The sequence below is a fragment of the Xiphophorus couchianus genome, chromosome 8 (genome assembly GCF_001444195.1).
Source record: "Xiphophorus couchianus chromosome 8, X_couchianus-1.0, whole genome shotgun sequence".
NCBI classification, from domain to species: domain Eukaryota; kingdom Metazoa; phylum Chordata; class Actinopteri; order Cyprinodontiformes; family Poeciliidae; genus Xiphophorus; species Xiphophorus couchianus.
This window is the reverse complement of record NC_040235.1, coordinates 6,655,973-6,674,123: the sequence shown is the minus strand read 5'-3', so window position 1 is coordinate 6,674,123 and position 18,151 is coordinate 6,655,973. Positions and strand designations below refer to the sequence as shown.

The following is an 18,151-nucleotide window of genomic DNA, read 5'->3' as shown; positions in this document are numbered from 1 at the left end:
CAGAACAGTTTCAACTGGGATTGTCGGATCAGGTTGGACCCGAATCCCATTTCTCAAAGAGAGGGGCGGCGGCTCTGGAGACGCCATCCCCACAAACAAACAGCGCTACAAGCACTGAAAACCAAAAACCAGAACCAGAACCCAAGACTTAGAACCAAAGCAAGTAAAGAATATTAGAAAGCAACAAATACATGAAAGAAAAAGGTCAAAAAAGAAAAACGATTGAGACACTTTCACTCTCCCAAACTCACCACCCGCAGACTCACCACCACCACTCCCAGAGAGAGGAAGAGAGAAAGAGAGAGAGAGCTGTGACTGCGAGGGAGAAGACGAGACTTTATGATCAAAACTGGAAGCAAAAATATGGTGTTAAATTCATATATATATATAAATTCTTCCTCTCATATTATGATCATGTAAATTTTCTTCATATCGAAGAAAACAAAAATAGATATAACTACTGTATTGATGAGCATCCAGTTGAAGAGGTGTGAATTATGATAATTAAAATATGCACTACATGAAATAAATTGGCTGTTTCATATTTTAACTACAGGGAAAATTCAAGAAAATGATTAAAAACCACTGAAAATGGGCGTGCCGTGGTGGCGTAGCGGTTAGCGCGACCCATATTTGGAGGCCTTCAGTCCTCGACGCGGCCGTCGCGGGTTCGACTGCCGGACCCGACGACATTTGCCGCATGTCTTCCATATAATCATATAAAGGACACTAGAGCCCACAAAATACCCCCTGGAGGGGTAAAAAAATCCCCACTAAAAATAATAAGATGTGCTATTTTATTAAATACAAATGCAAACAACACGTTCTAAATGTTAACCACATCAACAGTTATTTAATGAACAATATGTCAACAATATTTTTACATGTATTTACTATGCTTTTGTGATTTTATTGGATCAACTTTGTTATACATTTCTTAATATGCAATCAAAGAGATGGTTTGTTAACAGGCTTCAGTTCCTCCGCAAGAAAAAAATGTAAAAAAACAAACACAAATTTAAGATTTTCTTGAACGATGTATTTTGTCAGCAGAGCAGCTCAGAACTCTGGAGCCACTTGCTGCAGCAGCTCAAGGCCTGCGATGGCAAAGATGGCTGTTGCCTTTTGCCCCGCCCCCTTCTATCCTGCTTTTGTGCGTTTTTCTTTCCCATAAAACCTTTAAAAATGAACATTTCACACATTTCTTGTGCGTGTGGTCCATCAGTGGATATGTGAGGTAAGATTTGGGGTGAAATTCACCTTTAAATGTGTGCAGAAAGCGTCATCTACAGCTGGTGTGTGTAATAAGGGCTGTGATGCTCTGATATGCCAAAAGGAGCATAAAATTGATTAAAGTGTGTTTTTTTCTCACCAAAGCATAAAACACAGCTATATTACATTAAAGTGGGGCTTTTACAAAGTCCTTGGATAGTTATTTTTATTGAAAAGTTGATTTGAGAGCGTTGCTTCTGAATATTCAAATTGTAAGTAACGCGCAATCAAATCATTGTCAAATCATTGAGTTCTAGGGGTTTTAAATAGTAGGCATGGAGGAAGAAAATCTCAAACTATTATCTCCCCAGCTTTATTACAATATTGTTGTATGCTCTGATCCCGCTGGAACACACCAGACTTGTTGTTTTTGGAAACTTTTATAGAAATTTCGTTCTTGGCCATTTTCCTGAGGCAGAACAGAACGTTGTGGAGATCCAAAGGTCTTCTCCAGGGATCCTCTAATCATCTCAGCCATCATGTCTGGTGAGTTAATTTTCTATTTGAAGATTCTCATTTTTTGGCTTTTGTCCTGTTAGAAAGAAAAGAAAAGAAATGCTAATGTTGGTTTTAGAAATAGATGTTTTGTGAGTGAAAGTAAGGACTTGTTGGAGTGAGGAGAAAACGTGGATGACTGTTTTTCCTTCTAGATGTTCACTTTTAAGCACGTTTACAATAATTCCTGAATGTGAAAACATCTTTTTTCAGCCTTCTTTGGGGAGTGTTATATTTAATTGCCACCTGCCTGTGAAGCTGAATGTGTCCTGCGGACTTTCAGCTCCTGAAGCTTAACCGACCTTTATGAATTTTATAGAACGTTTTAGTTCACCCTGAGCGTTTCGTTGACGCACTCCAGGACACGCAGATGAGAGTTTTTTTGCACATATTTTTGATCGAGGTGATTTGCCAGTGGAGATTTAAGACTTCGGCGCTCTGCCCGAACTGCTTGTGCGTAACAGGGCGTTTGAGTGGGATGTGTCTGCGTGTCATTTTAGCCCACTATTTCCCCACGTTTAAAACAAATCAAAGAGAAGCATTTAACTATATGAATATTTATCAGAGGAGGTTTTGAACCCGAGCCTTTCGTGTTTTATCAAATTTCTTCACCAATCCATTAATTTGCGCCTTTGGGGCCAAATTACGTGCCGCATATGCACCAGGTTCTTTAACGTTTTCTAAGCCTCATTATTATTTTGTTTGTTGTTTTAGAAATCTTGTAAATGATCTCTTGAGCAAACGTCGCCGATTTATACTGCCATGCAGTCAAAGAAAGGGTAATGGGGCATTTAAATAAAATAAGTGATTCTGGAGAAGAGTTGATTGGGAGTTTGAATTGTAAACAACTTCGACATGAAATAGCTGAAACGTTTTTTCCACAACACAACATCTGATCATCATGAAACTAAAGAAAATTCCTGAGTATTTTTTGTCGACACACACCCAATGCGTTCATGTGCTTTTAAACTTCTGCGGAGCACGACTAAACATTTATAGTATTATTTTTAAGTTTCTTGGTCTGATCGCTTTATTAACCGTTTCCAAAGCCTTTTTAAGATCAGTTAAACAAATTAACAACATGATTTAACTGTAATAAATGTGTTATTATGTCCATCCCGCAAGCGATTTTCGTAAAAATAAGTACTTACTGTGGCGGTATTTTGTGCCGATTTACATTCCTTTCTTTTCTTCCTGATCTGCGCGGAGTGGGGATTCAACAGATCAGAAAAGCGCCGCAGCCTGAGACTCAGCAGAGGGGCGTTTGAGGAAACACCGAGAACCCAGAAAGGATTCTGTGGCCAAGCACGCATGGAGCGGGACAAATGGGCTTTCCGCAGAGAAAACTTTCAAAAATACAAATAATTTAAAAATGTACTTCCAAACAATTATTATTATTATAGAACGGAATAAAAGATGAAACAACACGGGGATTTTAATTTACTTTATTTAATGGCTGTGAGCGTTTAGATGTTTAATCTCAGAAACTGCTTCCTCTCCTCGGAGGTTGCTGAGCGGTGGACGGCAGTTCTGTGTGCAGATGTGTGTTTGTGAGACAGAGAGTGTTTGGTCAACAGGTCTGACTCGTTCCGGTGGTTTTTCTGTGCAGAAAAGCAACGTGTGTACCAGGGCGTCCGGGTGAAGATCACGGTCAAAGAGCTGCTGCAGAGGCACAGAGCAAAGGAGGCCAGCAGGAAACCCCAACCGGTAAACACCACAAAAACACACCTACACACACACACACCCACACGCCCCCCTCCACCCCCACCCACACACACCTGCCATTCTTCTGCTGCCCCTCCAGGAACCTGGCCCAGTGAATCACCAACTGCCCTTGGGCAATAAGCAAATTTGGAAAATGTTTAACTGTCATGATTTAGGTGGTGAGGCAGAGGCAGCAGACCCAGGGTAAGATGAATAAGATGGTTTAATAACGAAAGTAGTCCAAAAATCCAAAAACATACAAAGTCCAAAAGACCAGGTAGCACAAAAGGAGCGCAGGGCAAATGCTCACAACTGGTGACACTGGCAGACTAGGCAAACACCACGAGGACCCGACAAGGAACAAAGAACACAGGTGGGGTTAAATACACAAAGGGTAATCAAAGAGACAAGAAACACCTGGAAACAATCAAGGGGAGACAGGACAACGCGGAGACTCAGGGAGACAGAAACTCAAAATAAACACAGATAAGGGACAGATCCCGACATTAACAGTAAGAAATATTGTCACCTTCCTAGAAAAAAGTGATTCTATTTTTTTTTTGTTAAAAAAAAAATTTGATATTTATTTATTTATTGCAAAAGAAATGAAATCACCACATCTTTTTTTTTGCCAAAAGAGGATTTAGGGGGAAAACTAACTAAATAAAGACCATTATTTAAGGAAGGTGACGATATGTACAGTAAACCTGTACAAAACTCTAACTGTCCATTTCCTCTTCCTCGATATGATCCAACCATCCTCCTGCTGGATGGCTGTTTTTGCAGGTTTACTTGGAGCAAAAGGAACTTTGTCCATCCGTGCCCCAAAGTAAGTGAAACATCAAAGTTCAGAACATTTTAAAGCTGCATTCATTTTACTGTTTTCAGTCAATCTCTATCAAATCTGAAGTCATGTGTCTGCCCTGCCTACATGCCGCAGTTATGCGATCCGCAGCTTGATCTCAGATCCTGGGCAGCGCGCTGCATGCCCCGGTGCTGACAGGCAGGAACCTGCCCTGACCCGCACTGACCCCGCGGAGCGCAGCTCTTAGATGAAAGCAGGGCTTATCGGAATGCAGCTGCTGTAAATTATTGTCAGCTCTAAGCCTTAGCGCTCCAGAGTGTCAGTTGCTGCTGTCGCCATGACATCACGGAGTTGAATTAGTGTTAGAGCGCAGACAGCACGCTGCGGTCTGAATAGAGGAAGACAGAGCAGCTGCTTCTGCGTCAGCATGCCGCATTGTCTCATGTTATTGCTGATTAATCTGCAGTTTATAGCACTAATCTAATTTTTAAAAAATCTGATCTCATTAGGTCGTTACGAGGACCCTCCTCCTGCCGCCCCTCAGGCGCAGCTGCGCGCGCCCTGCCTCCCTGTCATTAAGAGCTCGTGCAGCCTGCACATGCAGGCGAGCGCGTTCTGCGACCCCCAGCAGCAGCAGCAGCAGTTCGGGGACTTGATGTTGCCCAGCAACGACTGCAGTTTCAGTTCCAGAGGAGCCATGGACTACAACTCCCTGCCTCCTCTGCCCACATCCTCCCCGCTGCCCTGGAGTCACGCGATCTCCTCAGACGTGGACTACTACGGCCAAGGGATGGTGAGTCTTCAAGTCTTCCTCCATGAAAAGCATCTCTTCAATTTTTACCAAATCCAAAGTTAAAAGGCGTCACTTTTATTTTTATTTACAACTTTTGTGTGACTCCACATTTCATATGTCAGTTTATCGCAAAATTAAGGAGAGAATACGACCATCCAAGAATCAAGTAAGAATTAGTCTGTTCAGTTATTAGAAACTTTCAGTAAATTACTTCAGTATATTGTTGCAATCACAGAATAAAAAGACACATTTTAGACAATCAAATGTGACTCAGTGTGCTTAAAAGACAAAGAAGCACGCTAACAAAACAACAACCAAAATTGCTAAATTACTTGAAGAAAATGCTAACATTAATCATAAAACTAAAATGAAAAAAAAACACATTAAACATATATAAAATCTTATTATAATTATGTTAGTTAGAATGCGGGCTGCACAGTGGTGCAGTTGGTAGCACTGTTGCTAGCAGCAAGAAGGTCCTGGGTTTGATTCCCGACCCAGGGTCTTTCTTCATGGAGTCTGCATTCCCTGTGCATGGTGGTTTCTCTCCGGGTTCTCCGGGTTCTCCGGGTTCCTCCCACAGTCCAAAAACAAGACTGTCAGGTTAATTGGTTTTGCTAAATTCTTCCTAGGTGAGAGTGTGTGCATGATTGTTTGTCCTGTCTGTCTCTGTGTTGTCCTGAGACAGACTGGAGACCTGTCCAGGTGACCCCGCCTCTCACCCGGAACGTTAGCTGGAGATAGGCACCAGGACCTGCTGACCCCACTAGGGACAAGGGTGTTAGAAAATGGATGATTAGATTGCCATTTGTTATTTTAATATGTTGGAAATAAATCTTTGTTTCTACATTTTTGGCCTCTAATTTTAGTCAAACTAAGATTCAGCCCAAATATACCACAACAAACCACTTTACAATTACACTTTATGAGACATTTTCATGCAGGCATTTTCTGATAGAATAAAAACCAGAACAGAAATATCCTTTACTGTCCCACTGTGGGACCGGCTGCAAGTTGAAGACAAACACAGAGTCACGCAGAGATAAAAATCTGTGAAAATAAGAAGTGAGACTGTACAGTAAATATAAAGAAACATGATACTCTGCTCTTATTAAAAATAACAGACTCATGGGTGGGGCAGTGGTAAAGCGTGATTAAACAGGGGCCTCAGTTCTTGATGTTGCTGCCACAGGTTTGAGTCCTGGTGCAATGACTTCCATGTCTTCACCGTCTCTCATGACCCACTTTCCTGTCTGACAATTGTCAAATGAAGATCATTAGAGCCATGAAAACCTTTACAAAATAACATACTCAGAGTAAAAGAGAAGTGCATCTGAGGAAGACAAATGTAGGAAAAAATCTTGACTCTTTCACTTTTTAACCATATTTCAGACATTGTTAAAAGTAAAAGTATAAATTTTATCTCCAATAATTAACACAATTTACAATAAACTGTAAGTAAAGGCTGCGCTGACTGCAGGGTGATTTTCACACTAATCTGTGGTGTGACCAAACATTTTCTGAGCCAGACTTGGCTCAAGCAGAGTTAAATTCTCACTGTGTCCTGTTTCCATGACAACTTCTACTCAGACTAACGCTCTACGTCTGCTGGTCGTTCCCTCCCCTCTTCCAGGCGGCCTGCTCCTCGTCAGAGTCCCTGACACTCTACACCCCCCTGGATCCCAACAACTACTCCCCTCAGGACTCCTTTTCCTCTTCCTCCTCGTCTTGCTATCACTCACCCACCAGGATGGAGTCCAGCTTCCACGGCTCCCTCTCAAAACGCTACCCCTATCAGTACTGCAACCCCCATCAGGACAATGTGGCAGAATGCTGGCCGGCCCAGCTGGAGAGCACCCCCCTCGATGAGTACCCCCCCTACCACCTCCCCACAGACTATCCCTACATCCAGCCTGTGGAGGAGAGCTACTTCAGGAAGGATTTCCCTCTGGGCTCTGAAATGTGTTACAATATTCTATGATGAGGAGTTCCAGCAGTATTACATTGTATCCTGTCTGTACACTGCAAAAACACAAAATCTTACCAAGTATTTTTGTTCTAGTATCGATTGCAGATATCCTAGTATACTTGCAATAAGACAAAACCAACTTAAAATGAACTTTTCAGCAAAAATATGATTGTTTCAAGTCAATAATTTCTTAATGTTGATAAAAAGTACTAGTTCCATTGGCAGATTATTTAACTTATAACATGACATTTTTCCATGTTATAAGTGAAACCAGTTACCAGTGGAACTAGTATTTTTTATCAATATTAAGAAATTATTTACTTAAAGCAATCTCCTATTTCTTGCTGAAAAGTTACTTTTAAGTTGCCTTATTGCAAGTATACTAGGATACTTGCAATAGAAACTAGAACAAAATGACTTGGTAAGATTTGGTGTCTTTGCTCTGCGACTGTGAATCCCCTCATCTGATTGTTTAATGGATACACATACAGTTTTCTATAATTGTTTTTTACAACCTTGATTTATTTTAGTACACATGATTTGTTATTATTCACAATTAAAAATAGGTTACAAGAATAAAACAGGTGTGTGGAGTGGATTTTAAATTTTGTTTTTCTTTTAGCAAAAAACAAAGAAAAAATTTGAGACTGAAAAGTATTCTTTCAGGAGGCTTAAATACAAATGTACAGCAAATTATTCAGATTTCTATGTATAAAAAGATTTGAGAACCCTACTCTGTATCATATTAAAAATTAACAAAAAGATGGGAAAGCTTAAGCAGCATAAATACTATTCCAAGGTCCGCTGCAAAACCACAAAGTCTTGCCAAGTATTTTTGGTCTAGTCTTTTGTGAAAATATCTTAGTGCACTTGAAATAAGACAAAACTAACTTACAAGTAACTTTTCAGGAAGATATGGGAGCTTGTTTTAAGTAAACAATAGCTTATTATTGATGAAAATGTACTAGTTGCACTGACAGATTATTTAGCTTATAATGTCTTGTTACAAGTGAAGTAATCTGTCATAGAAATCTGTCATTAAAATGCAGTAAAATAATCTGCACTGTAACAGCCAATAGCTACCTTAATTACAAATTAATTAATTTGTAATTAAGCTACCTTAATTACAAATTAAGGTAGCTATTGGATCTATCAGCAAAATATACTTATGACTTATATTTATGAAGCAACAATTGAATTTTGTAAAACATAAATGTAGTTATTGTTTAGAGTGAGAATTATGTTATTCAGAGTTAAGTTCATTCACAAACAGTAAGTTACAACACCTCTTTCACTGCACAGTTTAGTCCTTTCTGCTCAGTAATGGAACAGTTCAGCACACAGGATGGAGAATGGAGGGAAACCTGATGGTTTCCACTTTGGCTTGCTTATTTTAAAGAATAATAATGTAAGCTATCAAGCAAGTGTGCCTGTTAATATATGTAAAATTCTGCAATAATGGACTACTCTGTGCCAGCCACATGGAGATCACATCAGAGCCATGACTGATGTCATGGTGTGACTGATGTGTGACTCACTAGACTATATAAAGATCTGTGTGGACAGCACCATCTGCACCAGAACAGTAAGATGCTTCCTGAATAACAAACCCTGGATCACCAGGAATCAGGAGCTAAAGGAACTTTTAAACAAGGAAAAAAAAAGCCTCTAGGGAACGAGACAGGGAGTTACTGAGGAGTATACAGAAGCAGCTCAAAGTCAAGATTAGTGACAGTAAGGAGAAGTACAGGAAGAAGCTGGAGAACAAACTGCAAAGGAACAATATCAGAGATGTGTGGTCAGGGACAAAGAAGATCACAGGCTTCAAGCAAAAGGAGGATCAGATTGATGGAAATCTGGACAGAGCAAATGAGCTGAAGACATTCTTCAACAGGTTCAGCTCAGGAACAAGCTCGTCGTCATCCTCTCCTGACCTATACCATACAAACATCCCACCGTCCTCTGACCCACAAGAAGGTGTGCTCTCAAACACCAAGAACCGCGGTCTCCCAGAGTGGACCAGCTTCCTCCAGCTCCACCAAATCTGGAAGAAACAAAACACTGTTACTTTCAGTTTGTACGTCACCCTCACTAGAAAATGGACAGACTGGACTGCAATTGTGAAATTTTGTTTTTTAAGCATTGGTGGAATATAGCCAAAGTTTTGAGCACATTTATAATGGAAACGCAGCTAGATATGGTATGACTTACTGTTGGCCTGGTAACTGACTCTCCGTATGTGACATGTAGACTTCCACACTCTTCCCAACTTTAGACAATCGATTAAACAGAGCTATATATGATATGATTTTATAACTTATTTTTTGGGCTTCGTCATAACTTTTTCCTTGACCTATCTGCTGTGTCCTCAATGATACTTTTTGTTGCTCTCTAATAAATCTCTGGGGCGCTCAAATAACATCTGAATCTGTACAGATTGTTTTACTCACAGGTGGACTTTGTTTTTTGATGCCGATGAATTCCAAAGTGCAACTGATTCTACTAGATAAAGAAAGAGGGCTGAGTATATATGCATGCCATACTTTTCAGTTTTAAATTAGAAAGCATTTCTGAAAACCAAGCGTCATTGACATTGAAGCTCAAGAGAGTGGGCTGTAATGTGCAGAATGACTTTGTTTGTTATGCTGACATGTTGGATTCAGTATGACTGCTGTGTGCAGACGTGCAGAAACCTGAGACGAACTGCTTCACCTCCTGCATGATGGCTTTCTGTCATTCATTTTCATTGTTTAGGGTTAGCTTAGATGCCACTTGTCAAAAGCAAACCGATTGTTTTTGCATTTAAAATCGACTTCACACATCACACACAAGTCATTGAAAAATACACACCTAGCAAACACAAAGATAGTAATGCCGGGGAAGTTGAGCGGAATAGATGAAAAGATCATGACTTGACATCAACTGCAAGAAAGATTAATCCCTCCCTCACTCCAATCTTTATATTATAGAGCCCTGCATAAAGACAAGACACCATAGTAAAAGTACATAGCAAAAGAAATATAGTTAAGCATAAAAATAAATATTAATTGTAATCAAATGCTGTGATATAAGAATGGTTACAAAGTAACAAGCTCACATCTTTACCCACTCCTCAATTTGTTTTCAGTTTTTCTTTTGATCCAGCCTTTGTATCATAAAAACAGAAAATATTCAGGATTTACTTGTTGGCTTCACAAAAGTCACTTGTTCTTCGATTTAAAGCTTTAAACAGCATGGAATTTTCACTTTGCCTGTTGTGGATTTATTGTCCACTTGATGTTGCAGTAGAGCATATGAAGCACCATGGTGTCAAACAGTTTGATGGAAAGCCTCGGTGCATCATGAAGCTTCATCTCGCCATCACTGGTATATGTAACAGTAGCTCTGACAAAATGGTGACGGCGGTTTTTGCCATGTGTTGGTCTGGAGGGAAACTACCATCTTTACAAACGGGAAAAACCAGCAGAGCAATCAGATTAGTCTGTAGAGAATCTGGGCGTGTCTTGAAATGAGAGGAGACACAGAGGTAGATCACCAAGGAAGGCATCCAAAGGTGAACACATACATAATGAAAACATTTTGACATTACTGTTAGGGTTGCTATTAACAAAAATCCAAAAGTCAAGTTTGTTAACTACTACTTTGTACAACATAATTCCAATCACTCACTGTTAGATAGATAGATAGATAACTTTGTTCGTGTTTCTCTTGCTGTTTAACTGTTCAATGTTACTTTGCAAATTATTTTTAAAAGACGAAAACACCTGTGCAGTTCTAAAGAGAAAAAGAAAAAAGAAATCCTCTCAGACTGTCTCATGCCTCCTTTCAGCTTATTCCCAAACACATCAGTAGCAAAAGTGAATGTTTGGTGGGAAACGTCTCTCTTCATTAAAATGACAAGTTTCATCAAGTTTGGAAAACTGAAGCCTTTAAATGTTTGCAGTGTCAAGTACATACTTGACCTTTTGGTGTCAGGTAGGCCAACCTCTGAATCAAATAAGTTTTCCCTGGTATTTAAATGCCTCAACAAAAACAAATGAAAACAAATCTTTAGTGAGTGTAAAATGATGGGGTTTGGTTGGTTATGGCAGCATTTTATGCCTTTTCCCAAGCTCTGCAACTAAAATTAGTGTGTCAGATAGCAAAGCTCTCAGGGTGGATAAGTGAGTGTGTTCAGCATGTATTCCACAAATCCTTGGCAATCGTCTTGTCTGTTCCTGCTGAGCCGAAACTTGTGGAAATCCCCCAATGGAGGCTCAGGACTGCTGGCTTAGAGTGAAAAAACGCCCACGCCGCCAGCCAAGAAAGCAAACTCCGTTGGCTTTTATTTCCTGGTTGTGACATTTCAGCATGCTGACCAGGATGAAAAAAAAGTTTTTATGACTTTTCCTCATAGAAAAACCTCCATAAAAAATCATAAATTCATTTTACAGGCAAATGTACCACAGAGCATTGTTCCCTTAGTTACTGATCTGCAGAATCTATTGCAGATCTATGTTAATCATTCAAAACAGGACTTAGATTAGAAAAATGGGCCAAAGCAGAAAAGGTGAATGAAAAGTTTGTTTTGAAAAGTACTTTTCTTTTCTGAATGTCAAATTTATTCTGCCTTTTGTTCACTTTGTCTGATCATTTGTTTGTCTTTAAAAAGTAATCTGTCATTTATTCTGCGCAATTAAGCTGACCAAAATAAATGTAGGAAGGAAATATGTAACAAAATACAAGTGCATTAACTTGGCTGCAAAAGTATTCATACCATAAACTAAATGTTTGTTGAAGCACACTTAATTCAGTTTCAGCATCCAAAGTCTTTGTTGGGAGTTATGTAATTATGTAATTGCTCTTTTTGGCTTTATGTGACTTTTTTATCCAAAGCACTGTTACACATGGGATTAGTTTGGCCCTTTGAAGTCCATAATGAAGCAAGTCTGAAACGGAAAGCTCTGCCTGACAGAGAAACACATGAGTTTTGTACAAAGGGATAAGGGATCCAAAGCATGGGAATCAGACTGGTTCCCATGCAGCTGGGAAAAATAACGTCCAACCTTGTGTATGTAGCCCAAACAGCTTTAACTTGGTGGGAATATACAGAACTTAGAATAAACATATAGCAATACAACTAGCAGGTGTAACCTAACTGTAATTTATCCACATCAGAAATGAAGCTTAACAAAAATTTCAAAATAAAAGCCTTGAGAAATCTTACATTAGGTAATTGCTCTTTTGAGCATTATATAACTGATTTAACCCAATGACTATTAGACATGGGATTAGTTTGGACCTTTGAAATTAAGCTTAACAAAAATTTCAAAATAAAAGCCTCAAAATGCCTCTCAGGTTAGTGCACCGCCTGTGGCGGTGCAATAATATTATTCTGCATTATATTATTCTCTCAGGTTAGGGAACTGCCTTGCGCAGCATGGCAGTTCATTAGCATTAGCCTTTTGCCTTAAATAAGCTATTAGCTATTTTCTTACTTATTAGCCATGTTTAATATACTGAGTGGAGTAAGTCAATTACAGACAACATTCTAATGATATCCCACATGCTATTGACAGCATTTAGAGAAAGATATGTTCAGCCTGCTTTGACCAGAAAAACTAACTGCTTCAAACAGTTAGAATTCTGTCTCTCCCTCTCTGTCTCACTCACATGACAGCTGAGCTGCTCTTTAGAACTACAATGACTGAAGGTTAGAACTACAACATGGCGGACCCTCAGTGTCTACAAAAGAGGTCTGAGCTGAATGTCAGAACTACAAACATGGTTGAACTGTCAGTTACTACAGATGAGGACTGAGCTGGCCTTTAGAACTACTTGTGTTTTGGGCTTTTTATAACTGATTTTACCCAACCATTGTTACACATGGGATTAGTGTGGCAATTAAAAATTAAGCTTCATGAAACTTTCAAAACAAAAGCCTTGAATATTTTTACATCATGTAATTGCTCTTTTTTCTTTATGTGATTGGTTTATCCAAAGCACTGTTACACAATGGGAGAGTGTGGGCATTTAATATGAAGCTTACTGAAAATTTCAAAATAAAAGCCTCAATATGTCCCTGAGGTTAGTGCACCGCCACAGGCGGTGCAATAATATTATTCTGCATTATCTTTTTCTCTCAGGTTACGGAACTGCCTTGCGCAGCAAGGCAGTTTATTAGCATTAGCATTTAGCTTAAATGTTATTCAATCAATCAATCAATTAATCAAATTTTATTTGTATAGCACATTTTAGCAGCAAGGCATTTCAAAGTGCTTTACATCATAACAAACACAGAAACACAATGCAATATAGAATCAACAATCAAAACACGACATTAAGTCAAGTTCCATCAATAAATTTGTAATTGATTACATTTCAAATACAATTCTAAACAGGTGGATTTTTAGTCGAGAATTAAAGAAAGTCAGTGTTTCAGCTGTTTTACAGTTTTCTGGAAGTTTGTTCCAAATTTGTGGTGCATAGATGCTGAATGCTGCTTCTCCTCGTTTGGTTCTGGTTCTGGGGATGCAGAGCAGAACCAGAACCGGAAGACCTGAGAGGTCTGGAAGGTTGATACAACAACAGCAGATCTTTAATGTATTGTGGTGCTAAGTCGTTCAGTGATTTATAAACTAACAACAGTATTTTAAAGTCTATTCTTTGAGCTACAGGGAGCCAGTGGAGGGACTTTAAAACTGGTGTTATGTGCTCTATCTTCCTGGTTTTAGTGAGAACGCGAGCAGCAGCATTCTGGATCAGCTGCAGCTGTTTGATTGATTTGTTGGACAGACCTGTGAAGACGCTGTTGCAATAATCAATATGACTGAAGATGAACGCATGGATGAGTTTCTCTAGATCTGGCTGAGACATTAGTCCTTTAATCCTGGAAATGTTCTTCAGGTGATAGAAGGCCGACTTTGTAACTGTCTTTATGTGGCTCTGGAGGTTCAGGTCAGAGTCCATCACTACTCCCAGGTTTCGGGCCTGATCGCTGGTTTTCAGTTGTAATAACTGAAGCTGTGCATTGACTCTAGATCTATATCTCTAGATCTATAACTCTAGATCTATAACTCTAGATCTATAACTCTAGATCGTTCCTCTTTAGGTCCAAAAATAATAACTTCAGTTTTGTTTCTGTTCAGCTGGAGAAAGTTTTGGCACATCCACACATTTATCTGCTCTAAGCATCTGTTCAGTGATTGGATGGGGTCAAAGGTCACCTGGTGACATCGTAATGTAGAGCTGTGTGTCATCTGCATAGTTATGGTAGCTAATATTATTTCCTGTTATAACCTGAGCTAGTGGGAGCATATAAATATTGAATAAAAGGGGTCCTAGGATTGAACCTTGGGGTACCCCACATGTGACCTTTGACCTCTTTGATGAGAAGTTTCCAATTGAAACAAAGAAATCCCTGTTCTTTATGTAAGATTCAAACCAGTTAAGCACTGGACCGGAGAGTCCGACCCAACTCTCCAGTCGATTCAGTAATATGTCGTGGTCAACAGTGTCAAAAGCTGCACTGAGGTCCAACAGAACCAGCATTGTAGTTCTGCCACAGTCTGTATTTATATGGATGTCATTGAACACTTTTACGAGGGTGGTCTCTGTGCTGTGGTAACCATGGAAACCAGACTGGAAGGAGTCAAAGAGGTTGGTTATAGTTAGGAAGCTAGTTAATTGTTTACACACAGCTTTTTCAATAACTTTGCTGATGAATGGGAGGTCAGAGGTCGGCCTGTAATTCTGCATTAGTGATTTGTGCAGACTGTTCTTTTTTATAAGTGGTTTGATTACTGCTGTTTTCAAAGCCTGGGGGAAAACGCCTGGCGAGAGCGATGAGTTTACTATTTGGATCAGATCAGCAGCAATAACAGGCAGGACTTTCTTAAAGAAATGTTCTAGAGTTATAGATCTAGGACATCCAGACAGCAGGAACTGGAGCTTAGTTGACTTATAATTTCCTGTAGGGTTTTATAATTAAGTAGTTGAAATTGGGTCATTTTTCCTGTATTTGTTTTGTTTGGGCACAGCATTGGTACTGGCTTTATAGTGGATGTACAGATTAATCCTCTGATTTTTTAAATTTTCTCTGAAAAGAAGCTGGAAAACTGGTTGCAGGCGGCAATACATTGGAATTCAGGCGGTAACATCACAGGAGGGTTTGTGATTCTGTCAACTGTTGCAAATAAAGCTCGAGCATTGTTAATGTTTTTGTTTATGACATCTGCAAAGAAAGCCTCTCTTGCATGTTTTAGTGTTAAATGATAGTTACGTAGTCTTTCTTTATAGATGTCACAATGAACATGAAGTTGAGTTTTACGCCATTTTCGTTCTGCCCTACGGCAGAGTTGTCTTGCAGATCTAACTGTTTGTGCATTTCTCCATGGAGATTTCTTCCTACCAGACACAACCTTCATTTTAATTGGGGCAATGGAATCAATAATATCTGAGACTTTAGACTGAAAATCATTTACCAACTTATCTACATCATTACAGCTTAAGGGTGAGGAAGAAGAGTAGATTTGTTTAAAAGTTTCTGCTGTGTTTTCAGTGAGAAAACGTTTTGTGATGGTTGCTGTTTGTCCAAGTGGGTTAAAAGATAAAGAACTTTCAAAGATAACAGGAAGTGATCTGACAGGGTGACATCAGTTACAGAGACATTGGAAATATTCACACCCTTACTGATAACCAGGTCCAGTGTGTGTCCTTTAGTGTGTGTTGCTTGTTTGACATGTTGTGTTAGACCAAAGGTCTCTAAAATATTAGCAAGCTTTTTTGCCCCTCTGTCTTGGGGGTTGTCAACATGAATGTTGAAATCACCGACAATTATTAAACAATCATAATCAATACAAATAAGAGATAGAAGCTCATTCAAGTCAGTAAAGAAATTTTCCACAAAAGTTGGAGTTTTGTATAGAGTTATTGTCAAAGTTCGTTTGTGGCCTTTAACCTCAATTCCAAGATACTCAAAAGAGGTGAAGTGACCCAAAGAGATTTTACTACAATTTATGGTATTCTTAAATATTGAAGCCACGCCTCCTCCTTTTTTGTGTTTTCTATTCTCACTGAAGAAATTGTAGTTAGGAGGCGCAGATTCAATTAGTACGATCGATTCATTATTATCATTCAACCATGTTTCTGTCAGAAACATAACATCAATATTATGCTCAGTGATGAAATCATTAATTAATAGAGCTTTAGCACAGAGAGATCTGGTATTTAAAAGAGCTAGTTTAAGTGACTTGGAGGCCAAATGTTCTTCAGTCTGAGGTTCCTTTAGGCAGGGGATCAGTCTGATGTTTGAATTAAAGCAGCTGTATTTTATGTTTCTGTTTCTTGTAAATTTTCTTGTAGTGATCCGGAGAGGTAATGTCCTGTTCTGCAGTGCCGGGGGGCCAGACACATTCTGGAGTAAGACGGGTGTAAAGATAAAGTCTGGATCCTGGCCTCAGACCTCAGAAATGCAGAGTGATGGATCCTCTGGGACGTTAGAGTCTGGTGGCTTAAATGAAGTGAGGTCTGCTACGTGAGCGCTAAGGAGAGACGTCCCAAGAAAAACCTGTTGATTCATTCCATCTGTAAATTTAAGAAACTCCGGTCCAGAAGACATTTCTTCATGTGTATCTTGTGAATCCTGTGAATTAGTGGGTGAGCAGAGAGGGAGGGGGGAGGAGGAAGGGAACCAGTCGCTCCGTCTCCAGTCGATGTTGTATCAGCTTGTTTTGGAACTTGTTGATCCTGATAAGCGGAGGGTTCCATCCTAGTCAGACATCCTTGAGCCTGTTCTTCTGTAGCGATGATCAAATTGCTGTCCTTGTTGATAAAATGAAAAAGATTTGCAGTGAGTAGCTTTATCCCATGTTTATTAAGATTGCATCCGCTTCTTCCGAAAAAGTGAAAGCGCTGCCAATAGTTAATGTTTGGCTTTAGGTAGAAATGCTACTATGTGATCTGGCAAAATGGAGCCATAAAATCACCTCATTTAGACAAAAACATGTCCAATACTTGCAGGCTCATGGCTAATTGTTCTGGTTCTGATGGCTTGTTTCTGACCCAGTAGAGTAATTCAGCAGAACACAGGGAGGAGGCAGAGGAACTCCATTTGTTCTCTCAGATTATCTCATGTTAGGACATAGAGAAAGTTACATTAAAACTTTTTTAAAGTTTCCTCCTCAGTACCGCGTAGCGATGGTCCAACAAAGAATTATTGTGATGATTAATCAGGTTAAAAATTGGCTCATTCTGAAGATTTTTAACCATTTACACCTTTTTTATACAGTTTTATACATTAAAAGATACAAAAATAAACAGATAATTAAATCACTTGTTAGAATATATTTACAAAGTTTTTCCATCTATTTTTAAACTTTCTAACTTCTTTTCTGCAGTTCCAGGGTGAGTCTTTCTTCATGACTCTTTAAGGAATGAGAAGCTCAGCTCAATGTTTTTATCCAACCTTGTTATTAATCAGTGAAATAAGTTGGAGGAGAGACGTTTGGTTCCTGTTGCAGCTCAGTGTTAATCTGGTTAATCTGAGAGATGAGCTCCAGTCTAACACTGCAGTGAGAATTAAAACCGGCCAGACAAGGTGAGGGACGGAGGAGAGGTCACCATCAGGAAGTTTGAACCTCTGCAACAAACTGCATTTTAATCACAACCAGCTGCTGATTTTACTGGGTTTTGCTTTTTCCAGTTAAACCCTTTATTTTCCGGTTTGGGTTGAATCAGGTGTGGCCCACGTTGGTACTGTGGCGGGTCATATCCATGTTGGTTTATTCACTAAAAACAGGTTTACTTTTTGTTATCAGATTTAAATGTAAAATATAGCACAGATGCAGCGATCAGACCTTTTCTGTCCAACACTGATCTCCAGTTTTCATTCTGCTCTGATCTTCCAGTTCCTGGGATTTTTCCTCCAAAGAGAAAAATGTTCTGCAGGTTCTGAGTTTCAGGTAGAAGTTCTGAATGAAACAGAAAATATGAAGATTTTCCCACTTTAGGCTTCAAAGCATTGACCTCTGACCTTCATGGGATGGGAATGTTTTACTTTAAATCAGGACTTTCTGAAAGGCAGAGTTGATGAAAAAATCTTTTTAATGCAAATATTTAAATTTGAACAGGAAAA

At 39.3% G+C, this 18,151-nt stretch overlaps 2 protein-coding genes and 2 long non-coding RNA genes across 4 annotated transcripts in view; 2 read left to right on the top strand and 2 right to left on the bottom strand.

Annotated features, from left to right (window-relative positions):
* The window catches only part of LOC114149750 (protein NLRC5-like), a 1,536,511-nt gene that overhangs the window by 340,656 nt on the left and 1,177,704 nt on the right, over window positions 1–18,151 (top strand). The gene's annotated exons all lie outside the window — the stretch shown is intronic.
* Window positions 1–18,151, bottom strand: part of LOC114149825 (uncharacterized) — a 461,125-nt gene that overhangs the window by 280,266 nt on the left and 162,708 nt on the right. The window lies entirely within an intron of this gene.
* On the bottom strand, window positions 781–3,119 carry LOC114149839 (uncharacterized). Its single transcript, XR_003596605.1, has 2 exons — window positions 2,919–3,119; window positions 781–1,804 (listed from the first exon to the last, which is right to left on the bottom strand). It is a non-coding gene; the product is annotated as an uncharacterized LOC114149839 (long non-coding RNA).
* LOC114149801 (uncharacterized) lies at window positions 1,334–7,236 on the top strand. The gene is made up of 5 exons (XM_028025911.1): window positions 1,334–1,758; window positions 3,377–3,474; window positions 4,258–4,300; window positions 4,786–5,069; window positions 6,703–7,236. The coding sequence occupies exons 1-5, from the start codon at window positions 1,752–1,754 to the stop codon at window positions 7,048–7,050; spliced, it is 780 nt and encodes a 259-aa protein (XP_027881712.1). The 5' UTR covers window positions 1,334–1,751; the 3' UTR covers window positions 7,051–7,236.